The 19,065-nt window shown below is 45.3% G+C and overlaps 2 protein-coding genes across 2 annotated transcripts in view; one reads left to right on the plus strand and one right to left on the minus strand.

Annotated features, from left to right (window-relative positions):
- The window catches only part of PTPN9 (protein tyrosine phosphatase non-receptor type 9), an 88,280-nt gene that overhangs the window by 36,021 nt on the left and 33,194 nt on the right, over positions 1–19,065 (plus strand). The window contains exons 3-5 of the mRNA XM_055131244.1: positions 2,537–2,626; positions 3,793–3,917; positions 11,753–11,858. Coding sequence (XP_054987219.1) covers positions 2,537–2,626; positions 3,793–3,917; positions 11,753–11,858 — 321 coding nt within the window. The remainder of the gene's footprint in view (positions 1–2,536; positions 2,627–3,792; positions 3,918–11,752; positions 11,859–19,065) is intronic.
- Positions 433–907, minus strand: LOC101546121 (small nuclear ribonucleoprotein E-like). The gene has a single exon (XM_055131245.1). It carries the CDS (start codon positions 856–858, stop codon positions 580–582), a length of 279 nt encoding a protein of 92 aa, XP_054987220.1. The 5' UTR covers positions 859–907; the 3' UTR covers positions 433–579.

The raw sequence follows: 19,065 nt of genomic DNA on the forward strand, positions 1-19,065 counted from the left end.
ATCTGCGTTATGGAAAGATCTTTCTCGCTGGGCCTAGAGAGTAGTTCAGAAGAGCCCTGCTCGAGCAAACCAGTTAGGAGACTTTGAATTCAGTAGGGAGAGAGATGACTGTGCTGTCATTCATTCACTACAGCAGGAGAAGGAAACAAAATGCGCAGATTCTAGAAGAAAATCGGTACAACAGAGATACCCAAGTTGGTGTGTGAGGAAAGAAGAGTCTGGGCACTAGATCTCAGACTTGGGTGGCAGGTAAATGGGTGGTAGGTTTCACTTGTTCGGGGGAAACAGAAATGAGTTTAGTTTGACCTTTTGAACTTGACTGGAGAGCTGGGTGTCTTTGGGGGTGAATTTATTCATCTAATACAATTCAGTGCGCAGCACCTAAATAGTTGCTCTACATATATATATATATATATATTTTTTAAATAGAAACAATCCCCAGCATTTATTGTCATCGGGTATTAACATAACAGTGATCCAAACAATATGAACAAGGGTTTTAAAATTACTTTTCCCAAAAAACACCTAAAAAACAAACTGCAGCGCCTTCTCAAAGATTTCTCCCTTCAGCCATGGTGTCTAGTTGGAGACACTCTGGAGCAGAGTAATATTATCTCCTTTTAGCATGATCTGACCCAGTTGTTTCCTTGACTTTGTCTTTGAGTGAATCTCTTCTGCATCATCTAACACGAGGTTCATGTACTCATCAAAGCCAACGATGCAGCCCTCTATCCGCATATTCACTTGCTCATAAAGCCACACCTGAATCCGAGATCTATTTTGCAAGTATCTGAAGATAAGGTTGATGAGCTGCACCATCACCTTCTGCACCTTCTGGCCCTGGCCGAGGTACGCCATGGTGCGAGTTCACAAAGACCGAACAGTCCCGCATGCTGGCTCCGAAGCAACTTCCTCTACAGATATTTTTTTGGAATGAGCGAATGACTCTGAGTGAACAAGTAGCACTGTAGCACTGTCACAGTCATCCTGTTGTTCACTGATTTGCTTGAGCGGGCACTAGTAATGTCTCCATTGTGAGACTTGTTACTTTTATTTATTTATTTATTTATTTATTTATTTTTGCTTTTTGGGTCACACCTGCAATGCGCAGGGATTACTTCTGGCTTTGCACTTAGGAATTACTCATGGTAGTGCTCGGGGGACCATATGGGATGCTGGGAATTGAACCTGGGTCAGCCGCGTGCAAGGCAAACGCCTTACCTGCTGTGCTATCGCTCCAGCCCCTTGTTAACTGTTTTTGACATAGCAAATATGCCACGGGTAGCTTGCCAGGTTCTGCCGTGTGGGTGGGATACTCTTGGTAGCTTGCCAGGCTCTCCGAGAGGGATGGAGGAATCGAACCCGGGTCAGCCGCATGAAGGCAAATGCCCTACCCGCTGTGCTGTCGCTCCAGCCCAAGTAAATGAATTAATTGTATGAGGGAATGAATGCATAGAGGCTCACGTTAGAAACTTAAGAGTGGTTGAGGGGCTGGAGCCATAGTATGGCAGCTAAGTCTCTTGCCTTGCACACAGCTGACCTGGTTTGGTACCTGGCATCCCGTGTGATCCCCCAAGCACTTTCTGGGTGATTCCTGAATGCAGCGTCAAAAGTAGTAACCCCTGAGTACCATTGGGTGTGGCCCTAAAACCAAATGACCAAGCAAAAACCTGGGTTAGTGGTTGAAGAAATAGGAAAACCTAGAGCATATTCTCTATCAGGATACAGTCTCAGGGGCCAGAGCGATAGCACAGCAGGGAGGGCATTTGCCTTGTACGTTGCCGACCTGGGTTCCATCCCCCGCATCCCATATGGTCCCCCGAGCACCGCCAGGAGTAATTTCTGTGTGCAGAGCCAAGATAACCTCTGAGCACCAATGGGTGTAACCCAAAAAACTTAAAAAAAAAAAAAAAGATGCAGTCTCAGGGAGAAGGAAGTGCGAGTGATAAAAGGAAAGAATGAAAATGCCCACTGAATTTGGTGACCCGATAGTCCTGGATAGTAGGAGCCTCAGTTGTGTGATTTGTTTGGGAGAAAATGAGAATAGAGTGAACAGTACGGGAACTGAGAGTGAGCTTGCAGAATCTGGCCTGGAGATGAGGAGAAGGAGGCTTTGGTCGATGTGATCGAAGGGGTCCAGGGAAGCAGTGGCTCCTCTGTGAGACGGAGACGTCAGCCTCTCTGGGGTCCATATTAACTGGCCTGTCGCAGTAGCAGTGCTCGGGCCCCATGCTCCGGTGCTCTGTGTAGGTTGGTCTGCAGGGTTAGGGGTTCTTATTGACTCCAAAGGAAAATGCCTTGCCTAAGGGACTGAATTTTTTGCAACACTAGGTAAGGATTCTGGTACTACTCATCTGACTTTGTGAGGGAGGGTTATAAAGGAATTCATGTTTCTGTGAGCTGACTCCTGAAAGTTCCTTAGACTTGGTGGGTTACACAAAGCTATCCTGGATGCATAGTTATTATCCTGTGAATTCGTATTAGTGTGTTATTAGCTTATTTCTTATTTATTTATCTTGCTGTGCTTTATTTTTAGGAAACAAGAAGGAAGGAAGGCATTGTCAAGCTGAAACCGCACGAGGAACCTCTCCGTTCTGAGATCCTTAGTGGAAAATTCACCATCTTGGTGAGTCTTTGTGGACCCTTGCTGTAGTGTCTTGTTATTTCTGTGTGTGGCTGTTCTCTTCCTTGGACTTGGGTTCTGGGTACCTTGTTCTGAATCTGGAGTTGGGTCTTCTAGAGGAGAGATGAAGCAACCGTGCAGTTTGAAGTTTGCAGCAATCAAATTTGCTAAAAATGAGTTGTGTAATACGTTTCAGAACAGTTTCTTCTTGATTGCCTTAAGATTAGTCAAGTCCTGTAGAATGCAGGTATAGTGTGTCAGGGGTGTGTCCGTCCTTATGTAACTCGACCTTCAGCCGCTTCGAGCCATCACCTTCCAGGTGCATGTACGGTGGTAGCTTTAAGACAGTGTGTTGAGACCATGGTTAGATTTTATGATTTTCTTGTTTCTTTTGTGATCCTGCCTTGTAAACCAGAGTAGAGCCATCCTTAAATCTCTGTAGCTGAAGAGTTGAGAGTAGTTCCACCACCCCCTCCCTCCCCTTCCCACCCTGCAAAGTAAAAAGAGTGGGGGGCTAAGGAGATGACCCAAAGGGCAGGAGTACATGTGTAGCACGCTGTGGACCCAGCCTCCATACCCCCAGCTTCTCCTCTCCTGAGCACTTTTTTTTTCCTTTTTGGGTCATACCCAGAGATGCTCAGGGGTTTCTCCTAGCTCTGCACTCAGGAATTATTTCTGGCAGTGCGTGGGGGACCATATGGGATGCCAGGGATCGAACCCAGCGCGGCCACGTGCTACGCAAATACTCTACCCACTGTGTTGTCACTCCGGCCTATCCCCTAAGCACTTTTGTGTGCAGCCTCCTTGCATCAAGACAGGAGTAGTCCCTGAGCACTATTGGATGGAGCCCCAGACTCAAAGCAAAGATAAATTTTGTTCCTACCACAGGTATATGATACTAAACGAATTGGGTGTGGCAGGAACAACCCCTGAACACAGAGTCAGGAGTAGCCCCCAAGCACCACTGGGTGTGGTCCGCCCCCCTCTCCCCCAATAAACAAACAGAACAAATTGGGCATAGGATGATAGACGCTCCTTGCTGGAGCCATGGATGTAAGTCAAAGAATGTTGCCACAGTTCGTGCTCTTAAGTCAAACCTTTGTCAAGGTTACAAGAAACCTTAGTACTGTGAGTTTTCTTTTGATTTGTAATTGTTTTGTTTCATCTAGAATGTTCGAGATCCAACAGGAGCCTCCATCGCCCTCTTCACTGCCAGACTGCATCACCCCCACCAGTCAGTCCAACATGTGGTACTTCAAGCTCTGTTTTACTTGCTGGACAGAGCCGTGGATAGGTGAGCGTGAAGGTGGTCGCTTAGGTGGTCTGTATCCAGATAGAAAAGTGCAGGCGTGTGGCTTGGTGGAAATGCTTCAGTGCCTTCATCCCCTAAGATAAACTTTAGGCTGTGCTGTGAATAGACAGTAGCACCTGTCCTGGACGGCTTGGCATGGTTCCAGGGACTATCGTGGTGGTGGTGGTGGTGGTGGTAGGGGGGTGGGGGTGGGGGTGGTGGATATTCGTATCTTTACCTGTCGGGCTCTATTTCAGGGTCACAGAAGCTGAGAAAGCCAATTAATTAGCAATCCTCAGTGTGTTGGGAAATACTGTTGGAGAGAGTGAAGGGAAGATGATCTGTGCTCTTTCTTGTGGCACATTCTCCCCTACAGATTGATCCTCTTCCCCTCCCCTCTCCCCTTCCCTCTTCCTTCCTCCCCTCCTTTCTTTTCCTCTCCTCTCTTTCCCTTTCCTTTGTTTTCCCTTCTTTTCTCTTTTTGTTGTTTTTGTTTTGGGGCCACACCCAGCCGTGTTCAGGACTACTCCTGCTTGACGGCTCAGGGATCACTCCTGGAGGTACCGAGGAACCACATTGGGTACTTGGGGTTGGCTGTGTGCAAGGCAGATGCCATCCCCACTGTGCTGTCTCTCTAACCCCATAAAGGTTGATCTTTCAACTTTCTTTCGGGCTTTGCTTTCTTTGTTTGTGAAATAGATAGAAAGTCACTTTAACGTAAAAGATTTTGAGAATCAACATTAAGGAAAAAGATCCTAGAGACATGAAACTAAGTGAAATCATTGGTTTTGGTTTTTGGGGGGTATACCCAGCAGTGCTTGGAGCCTGTGCCTGGCTTGGCCAAGGGGTCATTATGGGTAGTGCCAGGAGAACCCCATGGTTCAGGGGCACCCAGAGCCTCCTAAATCCCAGGCTTACGCTTCAGTCATGTAAGCTTTGACTCATAAAACCATCTTTATGAATAGGTATTTAAGTAAAAAGAACCAGCTTTGGGCTGGGGGTCTGGCTTAGTGGTGGAACACATGCCTAATGAGTGAGATGTGGGAGATCCTGCCTCCAGTCCTTAGCACCAGACAAACACACGTGCAGAAGAGTCAGCTCAGGTCATCTCTCCATCCCCCTTTATTATTATTCTACAGACACGGGTACTGAAACTCCAGTCAGTTGTATCACTCGTATATAATTATCACATGGTGGCACAATTAGATCAATTACTCTTGGCCAGAGAGTAGGGCTTGCCAAATAGTAGAGCTAGGTGACGTCTGAGGCTGTATTTTCTGTTTTCCTTGGTGCAGGCCATTTGCAGTTATTTTGTGGTCATTTGGGTGGAAGTGGTACATAGAGGGATGATTGTCTAGCAGGTAGGACATTTGCCATGTATGTGGCTGACCAGAGGTCGATCCCTGGCACCCCTTAGGGTCTCCTGATGGCTCCCCAGAAGTGATCCTTGAACACAGAGCCAAGATAAGTCCAGAGCACTGCTGGGCATGACCCCCAAAACCAAACCAAGACCCAAAAAAGGAGTGTTCTAATGAGGAGTGAGACCAAGTCCGTGGTAGACAGCTGCTGACAGGACTGCCAGAGCAGGGCCTCTCTTAATCCACTCATTGCGCTCTCTGGTGTCTGTGAGCTCTCACAGGAGGGCCACATAGAGAAACATAACTCAGACTTTGTTTTTATGATGTCCCTTAAAAAACCCTCAGTGATGGGTTGAAGATAGAGCCCAGTGGGTTGAGTGCGTTCCTTTGTATGTGGAGGCCTAGGAACTATATCTGGCATCACATATGGTCCCCCAAGCCTGCCGCAGTGATCCCGAACACAGAACTGGGAGTAGCCCTCAAGGTTGTGCTGGGGATAGCCCCCAAAACCAAAAACAGCAGCAGCAACAGAAATTTTACAGTGAATCTTCATTAATCACAGAAAACATGTAAGATAAGTAATTCTGAGCCCGTTCTTGTCTATTCTTTTTGTTTTATTTTGTTTTATTTTGTTTGGGAGGGGAGTGTCAAACCCAGCAATGCTCAGGGGTTACTCCTGGCTAGCTCTGCACTCACGAATTATCCCCGGTGGTGCTCGGAGGACCATATGGAATGGCGGGGATGAATCCAGGTCGGCTCTGTGAAAGACGAACCTCCTACTGTCTGTACTCTCCAGTCCTTCTTGTCCATTCTTAAAGTCCTTTTTTAAAATTTCTTTTATTATTATTATTTGTTTTTTGGTTTTTGGGCCATAGCTCATGGTGCTCAGGGGCCACTCCTGGCTCTGTTACTCCCAGTAGGGTTCAGGGGTCTTGTGGTGCTGGTGATCAAGCCTGGGCCCACCACATGCAGAGCATGTGCTCAGCCTGTGGCACTTCCCAGCCCTCTGTCCTGCTTCCCAGGACCAGCTCCTTCTCACTCGAACCTGCTGTGAATTATCTTCTTACTCTAATAGCAGAATTACTAATACTCACCATTTTATATATAGTTGGTTTTATGGTACCTTCCTTTAGTGTTGTTTTTATTCTTCTCCCATTTGATTGTAAGCTCCATGAGGACATAAATGGAGGAGATAAAAAATATCTCCTTTCAAATATCATGTGTTAGAAGATTTCCAAATCTCTACAGGTGAAGAAGGAATGTGATCACAAACTTCCAGATACCAGTCTTGTTTCATTGATAATCCTTCATCTTGCCCTCAAGATCAAGATAATCCCCCCTTGCCCTCAATTATTTTTATATTTATTTTATATTTGGTTTGGGACCCCACTCTGATATGCAGAAACCGTTTCTTATTCTGTGCACAGGGTCACTCCTGGTGGAGCTTGGGGGACCATATCTGAACCTGGGATAGCTGAATGCAGGGCAAATTCCTTAATTCCTGTTCTGTTGCTCCAACCTCTTAATTTTTTGTTTCATGTATTTATTTTTTGCTTTTTGTGTCACAACCCAGCAATGAACAGGGGTTACTCCTGGCTCATGCACTCAGGAGTTACTCCTGACGGTGCTCGGGGGACAGTACGGGATGCTGGGAATCAAACCCGGGTTAGCCCTGTGCAAGGCAAATGCCCTACCTGCTTTGCTATCTCTCCAGCCCCTGTTTCATTTATTTTTCATTTACTTTTTTGGGTGGGCCTCACCTGGCAGTGAGGGAACCATTATATGGTGCCGAAATTCCAGTCATTGTCATGGCCACAGTCACATGTAAGGCAGATGCCTCAAACTCTGTTTTCTCTCTCCAGTCCTCAGGATTTTAAAAAATAATTTATTGTATTTTTTTATTTCTTTTGCTTTGGAACCACGCCTTGAATTTTCTCAGTTCTTCCTCGTGACTCACTACTCAGGGATCGCTCTTGGCAGTGCTGTAGGGGACCATATGCAGCGCCGGGGACCAAACTTGAGTGCAAGGCGGGCACTCTGTACTGTGTTATTGTTGTACTACTGTATCGTTGGTCTGGCTTTTAGACAGATACCAGGACTGTGTTTTAAATTTTTTGGTATTTCTGGCAGCATCTTGTTCAGAAACTGAATTGAATAGGGAAACAATTATTAGTAGTAGAAAATTAGCTATTATTATTATTGTTGTTAATATTATCACTTGGGGGGTTTGTTTTGGTTTTTGGGGCACACCTGGCAATGCTTGGGGGTTTCTCCTGGCTTTGCATTTGGTGCTTGGTGGGCCATACAGGATGCCAGGGATCAAACCTCAGTTGGCCACGTGAAAGGCAGATGCCTACCCACTGTATTACCATTTCAGTCCCTAGAATTACTATTAGCGAAGCTCATGTTCTACATCCAGAGAATGAAAAATCCTGTTGTGTGTGTTTATTTCATGTTCCTCGAAGGATGGACAGTTTCCAGTCTAGGATTATAGAATCTTCGTAATCATGTGCCATGACTTCATTTGTTTGTGCTGGCTCTGCCTTCTTTCTCTCTCAGTGCCCTGCACAGCCTAGAACTATGAAGGGGAACTTACAGCTTTGGGGGTTTTTTTTAGGGGGGTGTCACAACCAGCAATGCACAGGGGTTACTCCTGGCTCTGCACTCAGGAATTACTCCTGGCAGTGCTAGGGGGACCATATCGGATGCTGGGAGTCGAACCCGGGTCAGCCGGGTGCATGGCAAATGCCCTACCCGCTGTGCTATCGCTCCAGCCCCGAAACTTAACAGTTTTATAATGTAGCCCTTTATGAACTTGTGGAGAAGTGGGAATTTCTCATCCTGCCTTATCTGCTCAATAATTGTGCCATTTATTTAACAGTTTCTTGAACCATGGTGTTAGTAGTTTCTCTGGAATCAGGAGATCAATGAACAAAGATTTTGCATTAGTCATCCGATATTAGGGGCCATTTGAAATTAATCCTGGTGGAGAAATTTGAATTTAATGCAGAATTAGAGATTTTTGGATTATATTTTTTTAATGTTTATTTTTGTTTGGGGGCCACACCTGGTGGTGCTCAGGGCTGACTCTTGGCCTTGTGCTCGATGGTCATTTCTTCTGTGCTTGGGGGATCATATGGGGTACTGGAGGCAATCACTTTGTCTGTTATACTATTGCTCAGGCCCTAAATTAAGATTATTTATTTAGGGCTGTAGCAATAGCACAGCAGGGAGGGCGTTTGCCTTGCATGCGGCCGACCCGGGTTCGGTTCCCAGCATCCCATATGGTCCCCTGAGCACCACCAGGAGTAATTCCTGAGTGCAGAGCCTAGCGTGACCCCTGTGCATCGCCAGGTGTGGTCCAAAAGCAAAAAAGAGAGAGAGAGAGAGAGAGAGAGAGAGAGAGAGAGAGAGAGAGAGAGAGAGAGAGAGATCATTTCTTTCTTTCTTTATTTATTTAAAAGCTCCTTCTTGTTTGGTGTTCTTGCCATGGATTTTGTTGAAAGTGTCAGAAAGAGTACAGAGATTTCTAGATTGTAATGCCCAAAAAAAAAATGAAGAAAGAGAGAAAGCTGCAAATTAAGCTTGAGGCTGGGAAGATAGCTCAGAGGGCTGGAGGGCATGCTCTGTCAACCATGTTTGATCTCAGCACCTCATTCTCCCAGCACCACTAAACATGTTGTTGGAGTGAACCCAGAGCACTGAGCTGGGAGTAGCCCTGAGTAACATCTGAATCTTATCCCTGGCACAAAAATTAAAACAGAACAACACATTGAGACCTCCAGTTTCAAGAATAGTTTTGTGGCAGATTTTTTTTTTCTTTTTGGGTCACACCCAGTGATGCACATGGGTTACTCTTGGCTCTGCACTCAGAAATTTCTCCTGGCGGTGCTCGGGGGACCTGGGTCGGCCACGTGCAAGGCAAATGCCCTCCGCTATGCTATCGCTCCAGCCCCCAGAATTATTATTATTATTATTTTGCTTTTTGGGTCACACCCGGCAATGCACAGGGGTTACTCCTGGCTCTGCACTCCGGAATTACTCCTAGTGATGCTCAGGGGATCATATGGGATGCTGGGAATCGAGCCTGGGTCAGCTGCGTGCAAGGTAAACACCCTACCCGCTGTACTATCGCTCCAGCCCCAGAATTTTTTAAAATTATAAATAAAAGTGGCCAGAAAGACAGTATAGCAGGGTTAGATCTCCTAAGCCCCATGAAGAATGATTCTTGAGCCAGGAGTAAACCCTGAGCAGCACTGGGTATGGGAAAACCTCTCCCACCCCCCAAAATTATAAATAGATGTGAAAATTGTTGCTATCATCTGTGAGTAGTTCCATAAAATTTATTCCTTTTAACCTTTGGGATGAGCAGATCAGAAATAGGGAAGGGTCTGACTTGGTGGGAAAATTTCACTCTGAGAAGTCTTGGAATTAAGGATTTTGAACTAAGGAATGCAGTTCCTAGAGAAGTGTTTCATTCAGTCTGAGAATAGGTTCATTTGCAGGGGTGGTATCAGGGATAGATATTAAACGCATATGAAGTATACGCCTTGCCATTGCTGTATCACTGGTGGTTTTGCTGTGTTTTGGGGCCACACCTAGCCGTGCTCAGGGCCTAACCCTCTCTCTGTACTCGGGGATCACTCCTTGGAGTTCCAGAGCCCTGTGGGGTGCTGTGGATCGAACCTGTATGGGCTGCATACTAGGCAGGCATACCTGCTACATCTCTGGTATAAATCTGCTTTGGGGATCACAACCTGCTACATCTCTGGGGAGACTGTGGGGCCAGGGAAAGAACCAGGTCTGACACATGTAAGGTAGGCCCCTTACCCCCTGCACTTACCTCTCTGACCCTTAGTCTTTTTGTGGGGACAGATAGTGTACAGGAGGCCCCGAGGCCCCACAAGTGCATGATGCTTGACCGGTCTGCGCATGGTTCAGGCGAGGAGCTGAAGATAAGATGCTGCTTTGGCTGTATATACAGGGACTCTGTGGTGCCAAAAACTACTGTCTCTGGCCCCTCAATCTATTTTTCAAGATGCTTTTCATGCACAGTGCGCAGGTTTGACATTACTTGGAGATAACATCAAATCTTAACAAGACCCCCCCACTTCCCCCCCCATTGCCCCCACTTAAGTGCTAGTTGCAGGTCCACTTTATCAGCTATATTTGTGATTTCCTGTGATAACAGTCTGTAGATCTGAGATTCCAGTCACCTCCCTCCTCGGATTTGATTAATTTGCTAGCTCAAGTGGCTCCCAGACCTCAGAGAAACATCTTACTTACTAGACTATCGGTTTATGGACGGAGGCGCTATGTAGAGTAAGACGCGGGGACGTGACCGCAGAGCTTGCAGGAGCCCTCCCAGGGTTTCCATGTAGTCACCTGCCTAGCTGCCTAGCGCGTTCTGAACCCCACATGCTTTACTGTCCTCCCAGTGCCAGTCGAGTTCCTTTGAGTCCGGGATCAAACTCAAGGCCTCACACATGCTAGCATGTACTTCTCGCTGCTGCCGAATCTCTAGCTCATCTCTAGAGTTTTAGTGGATGGTTTCTTATACAGGCATGGGCCATTGGCTATTATTTGCTGGGTGTGGAGGTGAGGCTAAAAGTTCTAGCCCTTGGGGGCTGGAGTGATAGCACAGCGGGTAGGGCGTTTGCCTTGCACGCGGCCGACCCGGGTTCAAATCCCAGCATCCCATATGGTCCCCTGAGCACCGCCAGGGGTGATTCCTGAGTGCATGAGCCAGGAGTGACCCCTGTGCATTGCTGGGTGTGACCCAAAAAGCAAAAAAAAAAAAAAATAAAAAAAAAAAAAAAAATAAAAGTTCTAGCCCACTAATAACTTTTTTGGTTCCCGTTGGAATCTCTGTACTCACAATCCTTAGGTGACAAAGGGCTTTCCTAAAGTAATCACATCAACATGAAAGATTACTCTTTTTGGAAATTGCTAGGATTTTAGGAATTCTGTGCTTAAGAACAAGGTTTAAGACCAAATCTACTAATATAAATCACAGTATTATGATTAACATAGTAGGGGCCACCACGGCAGAGCCTGGCAAGCTACCCGTGGCTAAAACCAGTAACAACAAATTTCACAATGGAGACATTACTGGTCTCTGCTTGAGCAAATTGATGAGCAAATTGATGAGCAACGATACAGTAGGGGCCAGAGCGATGGCCCCTACTTTAGGTAGGCTGCCACAGACCCAGGTTTGATCCACATGGTCTTTTGAGCCCAGCCGGGAGTGATCCCTGAGCAAGAGCCAGGACTAAACCCCAAAACTTCTGGGTATGGCCCCCACACAAACAATATATTGGGTGTCAAAGAGTAATCTCTTTGTAAAAAGAATATTTCGGGGATGGTAGATATTTTTGGTTCCATATGTGTCCCATACACTATGTGACTTTGTTTTTGCCCAGATTTTCATTTGACCCCATCCATCTTATAAAGTGTTTTTGTTTATTTGTTGGTTTACAGCTTTGAAACTCAGAGGAATGGATTGGTGTTTATCTATGACATGTGTGGTTCTAATTATGCCAACTTTGAGCTGGATCTTGGCAAGAAAGTCCTCAACCTGCTGAAGGTAAGGTTGTGAGAGGAACTTCTCAGTGCACCTCTGTGGGTATGGTATTGTTTTTATTCACTTGGAGATTTAGGAGTGATGTAAGTTTTATGTTTATGTTCTCCCTAGAGCACATATTTCTCTTTCTCTTCCCTCACACTTCTCTAAATATATTTCTTTAAGGAAAACTTCTTTTGCTTCACTGAAAAAAAAGCAAAAGGTCATGGTGAGGGCTGGGGAAATAGTATAGGACTAAGGCTCTCGCTTTGCAGGCTGCTGACCCAGTTTAGATTTCCAGCACCATGTATGGTCCCCCATGCACCTCCAGGAGTGACCTGCGTGTACCGAACTAGGAGTAAGCTCCAAGACCCACAATGTCGCCCAGTTCTCTCCCCCAGATAAATAAAATAAAAGATCATATGGTATGTATGCCACTCTATAATCAAACATTGATATTGAAGAATTTTAAATAGCAGTGTCGTATTTCAGGTCAGATTTGCTGTCCCATTCGTTTTTGACCCAAACTTAGAAAAGAAACTTGAGGTTTTCCAGAGCTGTGTAGGTGTCAGAACTTGAGGATAAGGGAATATAATATAATATAAAAGGGCGTATAATACCAAACAGAAGTTTCTCACAACAAGCTTCACTTTCCTGTGTATAATCCTGGTGGTCTGAGAGGTCACCGGCACAGGTGGCGAGAGACCGTCTTCCGAGCACCTCACTGCTTGGCGGGGTGCTGTGCCACTTCCCGTGTGACTGCTGCGGTAGGTCACCACCCGGGTACCCCCTATCACGGGGCTTCCCGTGGCCGTCAGGTGAGCCTTGCTCTCTCTCTCCATGCCAGGACTGTCTCGACCGATCGTGTTACTTCTCACTAGGCATTTGGCGTTCCCGAGCGAGCGCCTCTCAGGGCCATGGCCTGCCTCTCCACAAGCTGTGATTTTAGGGTTCTGTGCCTTCTCCCTCCCACGGCAACCTCTGTGCTTTTCGGTGGGAACCAGTGACTGGAACTGGAGTCACTTGGCACCGTGTGGTTGAGGGCATCAGTGCTGCTCCAGCGCTGGAGGAAGGGGTTCCCTGAAGAGGTGGCTGCTGTGCGGGCGGGTCCAAGAAAAGGTCTTCTCTGGTTTTTGCTTCTGTGACCTGTACAGCTATGAATATTTCAACACATCGCATGCATGCAGGAGTTCTCTAGGGCAGTGTCTTCTCCACTGTTTTGTTATGTTGCCTCACCAAGGAGCTTTTTTAAAAGACCTTTTCTAATGAAATTTTAATACCATAGGAATGTTGAGTATATCTCCGTGTATGGAATGTGTATCTGTGCTTTGTACAAAAATAAGTCATTTTTCTCGTCCTTTCCGCTTCTCAATTAATTGTACCCCTTTGGGGATGGTAATTCATCCATTGAGAATATCCACACTAAGGTATACATAGATGGGTAGGAGTAGTTTTGGTTAATACTTGGTTATAAGATCTGTTAAAATTCAACTTTATTCGTTAAAAAAAACTGTGTGTGTGTGTGTGTGTGTGTGTGTGTGTGGTCAAACCCAGCGATATTTTGGGGCTACTCTTGGCTCTATGTACAGAGATCATACCTAGTGGGGCTTGGGGCTTGAACTGGAATCAGCCTCATCCAGGCAGGTACCTTACCTCTGAACTGTCTAGCTCTATTTTTTTAGAATTGGGACCATTGGTGGTGGAGAATGGGCACTGGTAGAGGGATGGATACTCAATCATTGTATGACTGAAACGTAAGCACGAAAGTTTGTAAGTCTGTTACTATACCTCATAGTGATTCATTAAAAAAAATTAATTAAAAAATTATTTTGTTTCATTTTTGGGTTTTTTAAACCATATCTAGTGGTGCTCAGGCCTTACTCCTGGCTCTGTGCTCAGGAATCACTACTAGTTACTGGGCTCAAGGGACCGTATGGGATGCCAGGGGTCAGCCATGTCCAAGGCGAACTCCAGACGTGACTGGGGGACCAGACCATACGAGATTCTGGGGACTGGCCCTGGGCCGGCCTGCTGTACGATGGCTCTGGCCCCCCTGTTTTCACTTTTTGAAAGTAAGTTTTAAGTTTAGTCTTGGTAACATGGTTATAGTCGCATTAACTTTATGGGATTGCTGTACAAAGTTACTGCAACCTGCTTCTGAAAATTCAACTTTATAAAGTATTGTTGAGTTGTTTTCCAAAGTGGTTGTACCCAGCTGCCGCCTGTGTAAACTTCCCATTGATCCACGTCCTGATACTGGAAATGTTACTTCACTTTTTGTTTGTTTGGGGGCCACACCCAGCAGTGCTCAGGGGTCACTTCTGATCCTGCTCAGGAAATTATGGGGTGATGACATAAAAGCTGGGGTTCCCACATGTAAAGCCTGGCTCCTGCTTGGAGCCACCTCCCTATTTTTCTGATGCGATGCTTATCTCATGATTCATTAGGCTTGTTAATAATGTCACTAAGTATCATTTAATTAACATTTTTCAGTTTACATTTTAACTTATCCCCCTTAAGGTGATTTTTCATTGTAATTTATACACAATATTACATACAGTGTCCTCTCGTTCATCAATTTGCTCAAGTGGGCACCAGTAGCGTCTCCATTGTGAGACTTGTTACTGGTTTTGGCATATCGAATACAGCACGGGGAGCTTGCCAGGCTCTGCCGTGCGGGTGGGATACTCTTGGTAGCTTGCCAGGCTCTCCAAGAGGGGCAGAGGAAAAAAAAAAAAGCTTTATGTGTATAAATATCTAGCAGATACTAAAATAGCCTATGCGTAAGGTCATTAATTTTTTTACAGAGTCCATAGAATTTTAATGTATTTGACTTTTATAAAATATTTTATGGTACCTATTAAATGTTCGTTGTTTTCCAGATTAATAGAACAACATGCTTGTCAAAACCTAGATTTTTTAAACAGCTCTAAGTGTCATATAAAACATACACATATTGCCAAGAGGTCTGGCTGAGGCTCTCATAGTTTGTAGTCAAAAAGAATTCCCTATTCGATCACTGAGAAAATGATGGCTGGAGGGATGGGAGATGCATGCTGAAAGTAGATAATGAACCAAACATGATGACTTCTCAGTGTCTGTGTTGCAAGCTATAATGCCCACAAGTAGAGAGTATGGGTAATATTGTCTGCCTTAGAGGCAGGGGGAGGGTGGGAAAGGGGGGTATACCCGGGATATTGGTGGTGGGGAATGTGCACTGGTGGAGGGATGGGTGTTTGATCATTGTGAGAATGTAACCCAAACATGAAAGCTTGTAACTATCTCACGGTGATTCAATAAAATTTAAAAAATTTAAAAAAAGAAAAAGAATTCCCTATTCAAAGAGTCAAAAAGTCAAAAAGAATTGCATATAATAGAGTAAATTTATGATTCCTAAAATACATTTCCATTTCTAACAGTCCAGAAAGTATAGTGGAGTCAGAGATGTTTGGTCTTATTAATTCTACCTCTTCTTCTCCCTCTTTGAGCTTCTACAAATTTTTCCTGGTTAAAAATTTTGCAGAAGTGAATCCTTGAACAATTGTGGTTTTGAGTGTTGTGTTAACTACTACTGCTTTGTCAAAACTTCCAAGTCTGAGACCAGTGAAGCAGAGAGGCCAAGAATTCAAGAATTCAATCTCCAGCACCAACTGATGCTTCAAGTGTTATTCCAATAGTTCTGCTGTTCGGTTTCCCAGTGCCACACAGGTGTGAAATCCCCAATGCTCTGTGACTGTGGAGTGTGATTTAGAGGTTTGGGAAACAACAGAACAGGTAACACCAAGAATACGTTGCAAGATCTTGGGACTGCGGGGGTAGCGGGGGAGCGTGCTACCGATGCCGCGTGCCGCTCTTCGCCCAGATGTGATCCTGAACGTCTGCACATGAATGGCCCCTCCATTCCTGAATGCCCATCACCCTGGAGGCCAACTAACTACTTTCAGCACCCAGCGGCTTCTTGCAGAAATGCCTCTAGACTGAACTAAGCTATGGCCCATGCCGCCCCGGGAGGGGAAAGATTTTTCTCTCTCGGCCTTTACTTTCCCCGGCGGCAGTGTGACGACTGCCATCTCACAAGGCCCACTCTTAATTTTTTTTTTTTTTAAGGGAGTGGGGGTAGCAGACTTGGGGCATTCATTTTTTTTTTTTTTTTCTTTTTGGGTCACACCCGGTGATGCACAGGGGTTACTCCTGGCTCTGCACTCAGGAATTACTCCTGGCGGTGCTCAGGGGACCATATGGGATGCTGGGATTCGAACCCGGGTTGGCCGAGTGCAAGGCAAATGCCCTACCTGCTATGCTATCGCTCCAGCCCCTTGGGGCCATTCTTGACAGTGCTGGTAGTTCCTAGCTTTGTACTAGGAGGTTGCTCCTGGGTGTGCTCTGGGGACCCTGTGGTTCCAGGGAACTAACTGGGGTTCCTCTGGATGCAATTTGCTCATGTGAGCACCAGTAACATCTCACAACGGAGTTGTGAGACTTCTTATCACTGTTTTTGGCATATGGAATACACCACAGGTGGCTTGCCAGGCTCTGCCGTAGCGGGTGAGATACTCTCGGTAGCTTGCCGGGCTATCTGAGAGGGGTGGAGCAATCGAACCCGGGTCAGCCACGTGCAAGGCAAACGCCCTACCCGCTGTGCCATCTCTCCAGTCCAACTGGATGCAATACAGGTGCCTTAAACTACTCTGTGCTCTCTTGGGTCCAAGACCACTCATTCACAGGGGGAGAGAGAAGAAAGTGAGATTGTGTGTGTGTGTGTGTGTGTGTGTGTATATATGTATGTGTGTGTGTGTGTGTGTGTACATGTACTGTCATAACAAGTGAGTTGTTTTGCCATTATACTTTTTTCTTTCTCTCTTGGGAGAGGGGTAAATTAGGAAGCAATTCAAATGAAGATTTTAGTGGAAAGAAGCTCCAGAGATTGCTGGAAAGAGAATTATATGAGATTTTGTTTGTTTCTGTTTGGGGGCCACACCCAGTGATGTCCAGGGGTCAGGCCTGGCCCTGCACTCAGGATTCCTCCTGGCTGTGCTCAGGGAAACGTGGAATGTTGGGGGTTGAACACCGGTCAGCCTCGTGCAAGGCAGGCACCCTGCCGTGCTGTCTCTCCGGCCTCACAGTGACACTTTTATACTTATTACTTCCAGGGTGGATTTTTCCTGTGGCTTCTGACAGTGCTCAGGGCTGCCCAGCTGCTCCTGGCAGTTCCGGTTGGGAGTGTATTGTGCTTGGGATTGAGTCCAGGGCTTGCACATTTACCTCTCATCTCGGCCTTCTGTTTCTCGTTGTGACGATGTTGGAGAATGGCAGTGACAATAAGCTCTGACGGTTTTATTTTATGAATACTTGAAATTGCTGAACAAATTGAGCCCGTGTTTACTGTGATATTACCATTTCTGTTTGTTTTTTTCCTATTATAACAGTTTTTTTCAATAAATATTTTATATCTAAGTTTTTGTTTACTCATTAAATAATTTTCTTGGAGCATATTTCTAGAGATAAAGTTTACTGGTACAGAGGGCATAAACTTTTTATTTGCTTTTGTTTTTTAGGCCATACGTGGCTATGCTCAGAGTTTACTCCTGGCTCTGCACTCAGGGATCATTCCTGCCGGAGTTGGGGACCCATGTAGGGTGCAGGCAATAAATCCTGGCCAGCCTCTTGCAAGGGAAACTCCTTACCCATTGTACTGTTTGTCTAGCTCCAGTATAAACGTTTAAAATGTAACAGAGTCAGAGTGTTTCAAAAGATAAATTAACAAAGAATAAAACCAAAATTATACATATTCTTAATTATAGAGATAAACTATTGTGCTTTTTTTTCTTTTTAATTTTTATTCCTCTCCCTCCCCACCTTATCTTTCTCTCTTTACTTCCTTCTGCTCAAATAACCCTAATTCTATTATCAGTGTCCACAGGCTTATCAGCTGGTATTTTAATTATTTGTGTGTGTTTGTGTACACGCGCATGCGAGCACCTGTGTGTGTTTCTGTGCTCTGTGTGAAGCAGGGTTTGAACCCTGGGACTCACATTTGAGACCAGTGAGCCGGATCCCCTGTTTCATAAGGAGTATAAATCTTTGTTTTGTTTTGTTTTTTGTTTTTTGGGCCACACACCAGGCCAGGCAGCAGTGCTCAAAGTTTACTCCTGGTTGTCAGGGATCGAACTTGGGTTGGACGTATGCAAGGCAAGTGCCCTACTCACTGCATTGTCTCCCCGGTCCCAAGAATATAACTCTTGATGATGAATTTCAACTGTATATGTCTGTAAATTCTTTTTTTATATATTTTTTCTTGGTTTTCTTTTATGTGTGTAGTATAATTTTAATGAAAATTAAGGTTTGATCCTGTTTAGGAATATGTTGTGAGCATTTTCTGAAGTTAAAAAAAAAATAAACCTTTGAAGTGTTTATATTAAAGGTTATATGGTAGTGACTGGAAGCAGTTCAGCTGGTTAGGGTATTTGCCTTGGCGGTTTGCCAGTCCGGGTTTGATTCCTGCGTGGTCCTTGAGAAACAGCTGGAGTGATCCCCTTACTACAGAGCCAGGAGTAAGCCCTCAGCATGGCTGGGTGTGTCCCCAAACAAACAAGAAGTTACATAATAATATTAGTATTAAAAGACACATCATTTTTATTAAGTCCTACCTACCTATTTTTCCCCCAGTTTTCTGGCGATATTCTTAAGATAGAAGCTCAGAGTGAAATGACTTGATCAAGGGCCATGCACACACTGTGCAATATATGGAATGCCAAGTGCTCATTTGTGTGTGGTGGGGGAGTGGGGGTGAGACACCCAGAGGTGCTCAGGAGATTCTCCTGGCTCTTCACACCGGCGTCCCCCTGGGATACTGGGAGATGCCAGAGGTGGAGCCAGGGCTGGCCTCAGTCAGGGCCTTACCCACTGTACTGTCTTCTCCCTCCCCCCGGCTTTCCCCCAGATTCCTGCTGAAGGCCTTATGAAATTGCTGCATCAGCAGATGTATACTTGAAACTACATAATTATTGAAATGGACTAGGCCTGAGTCTGTAAGTCTGTTAGTCTTTCCTACAAAGGAATGATGTCCTTTTTTATTTGATTTTCCTAGAAATTTTGATTTTTTTCACACTGGTTTTTGATCTGCAGTTAAAGGGGCCTGAAATGAATTATTATATCCTTAAGGGCAGAGATGAAAGGTAGGGTTTCTTTGGCTTCAGTGAAGAGATTTTTGGAAATTTTTTACTGTATTCTC

This window comes from Sorex araneus, chromosome 3 (genome assembly GCF_027595985.1).
Source record: "Sorex araneus isolate mSorAra2 chromosome 3, mSorAra2.pri, whole genome shotgun sequence".
Classification (NCBI taxonomy): Eukaryota; Metazoa; Chordata; class Mammalia; order Eulipotyphla; family Soricidae; genus Sorex; species Sorex araneus.

What these genes read in the sequence shown, in the direction of transcription:
- LOC101546121 (XM_055131245.1), bottom strand. Translation starts at nt 858, where the DNA reads ATGGCGTACCTCGGCCAGGGCCAGAAGGTGCAGAAGGTGATGGTGCAG.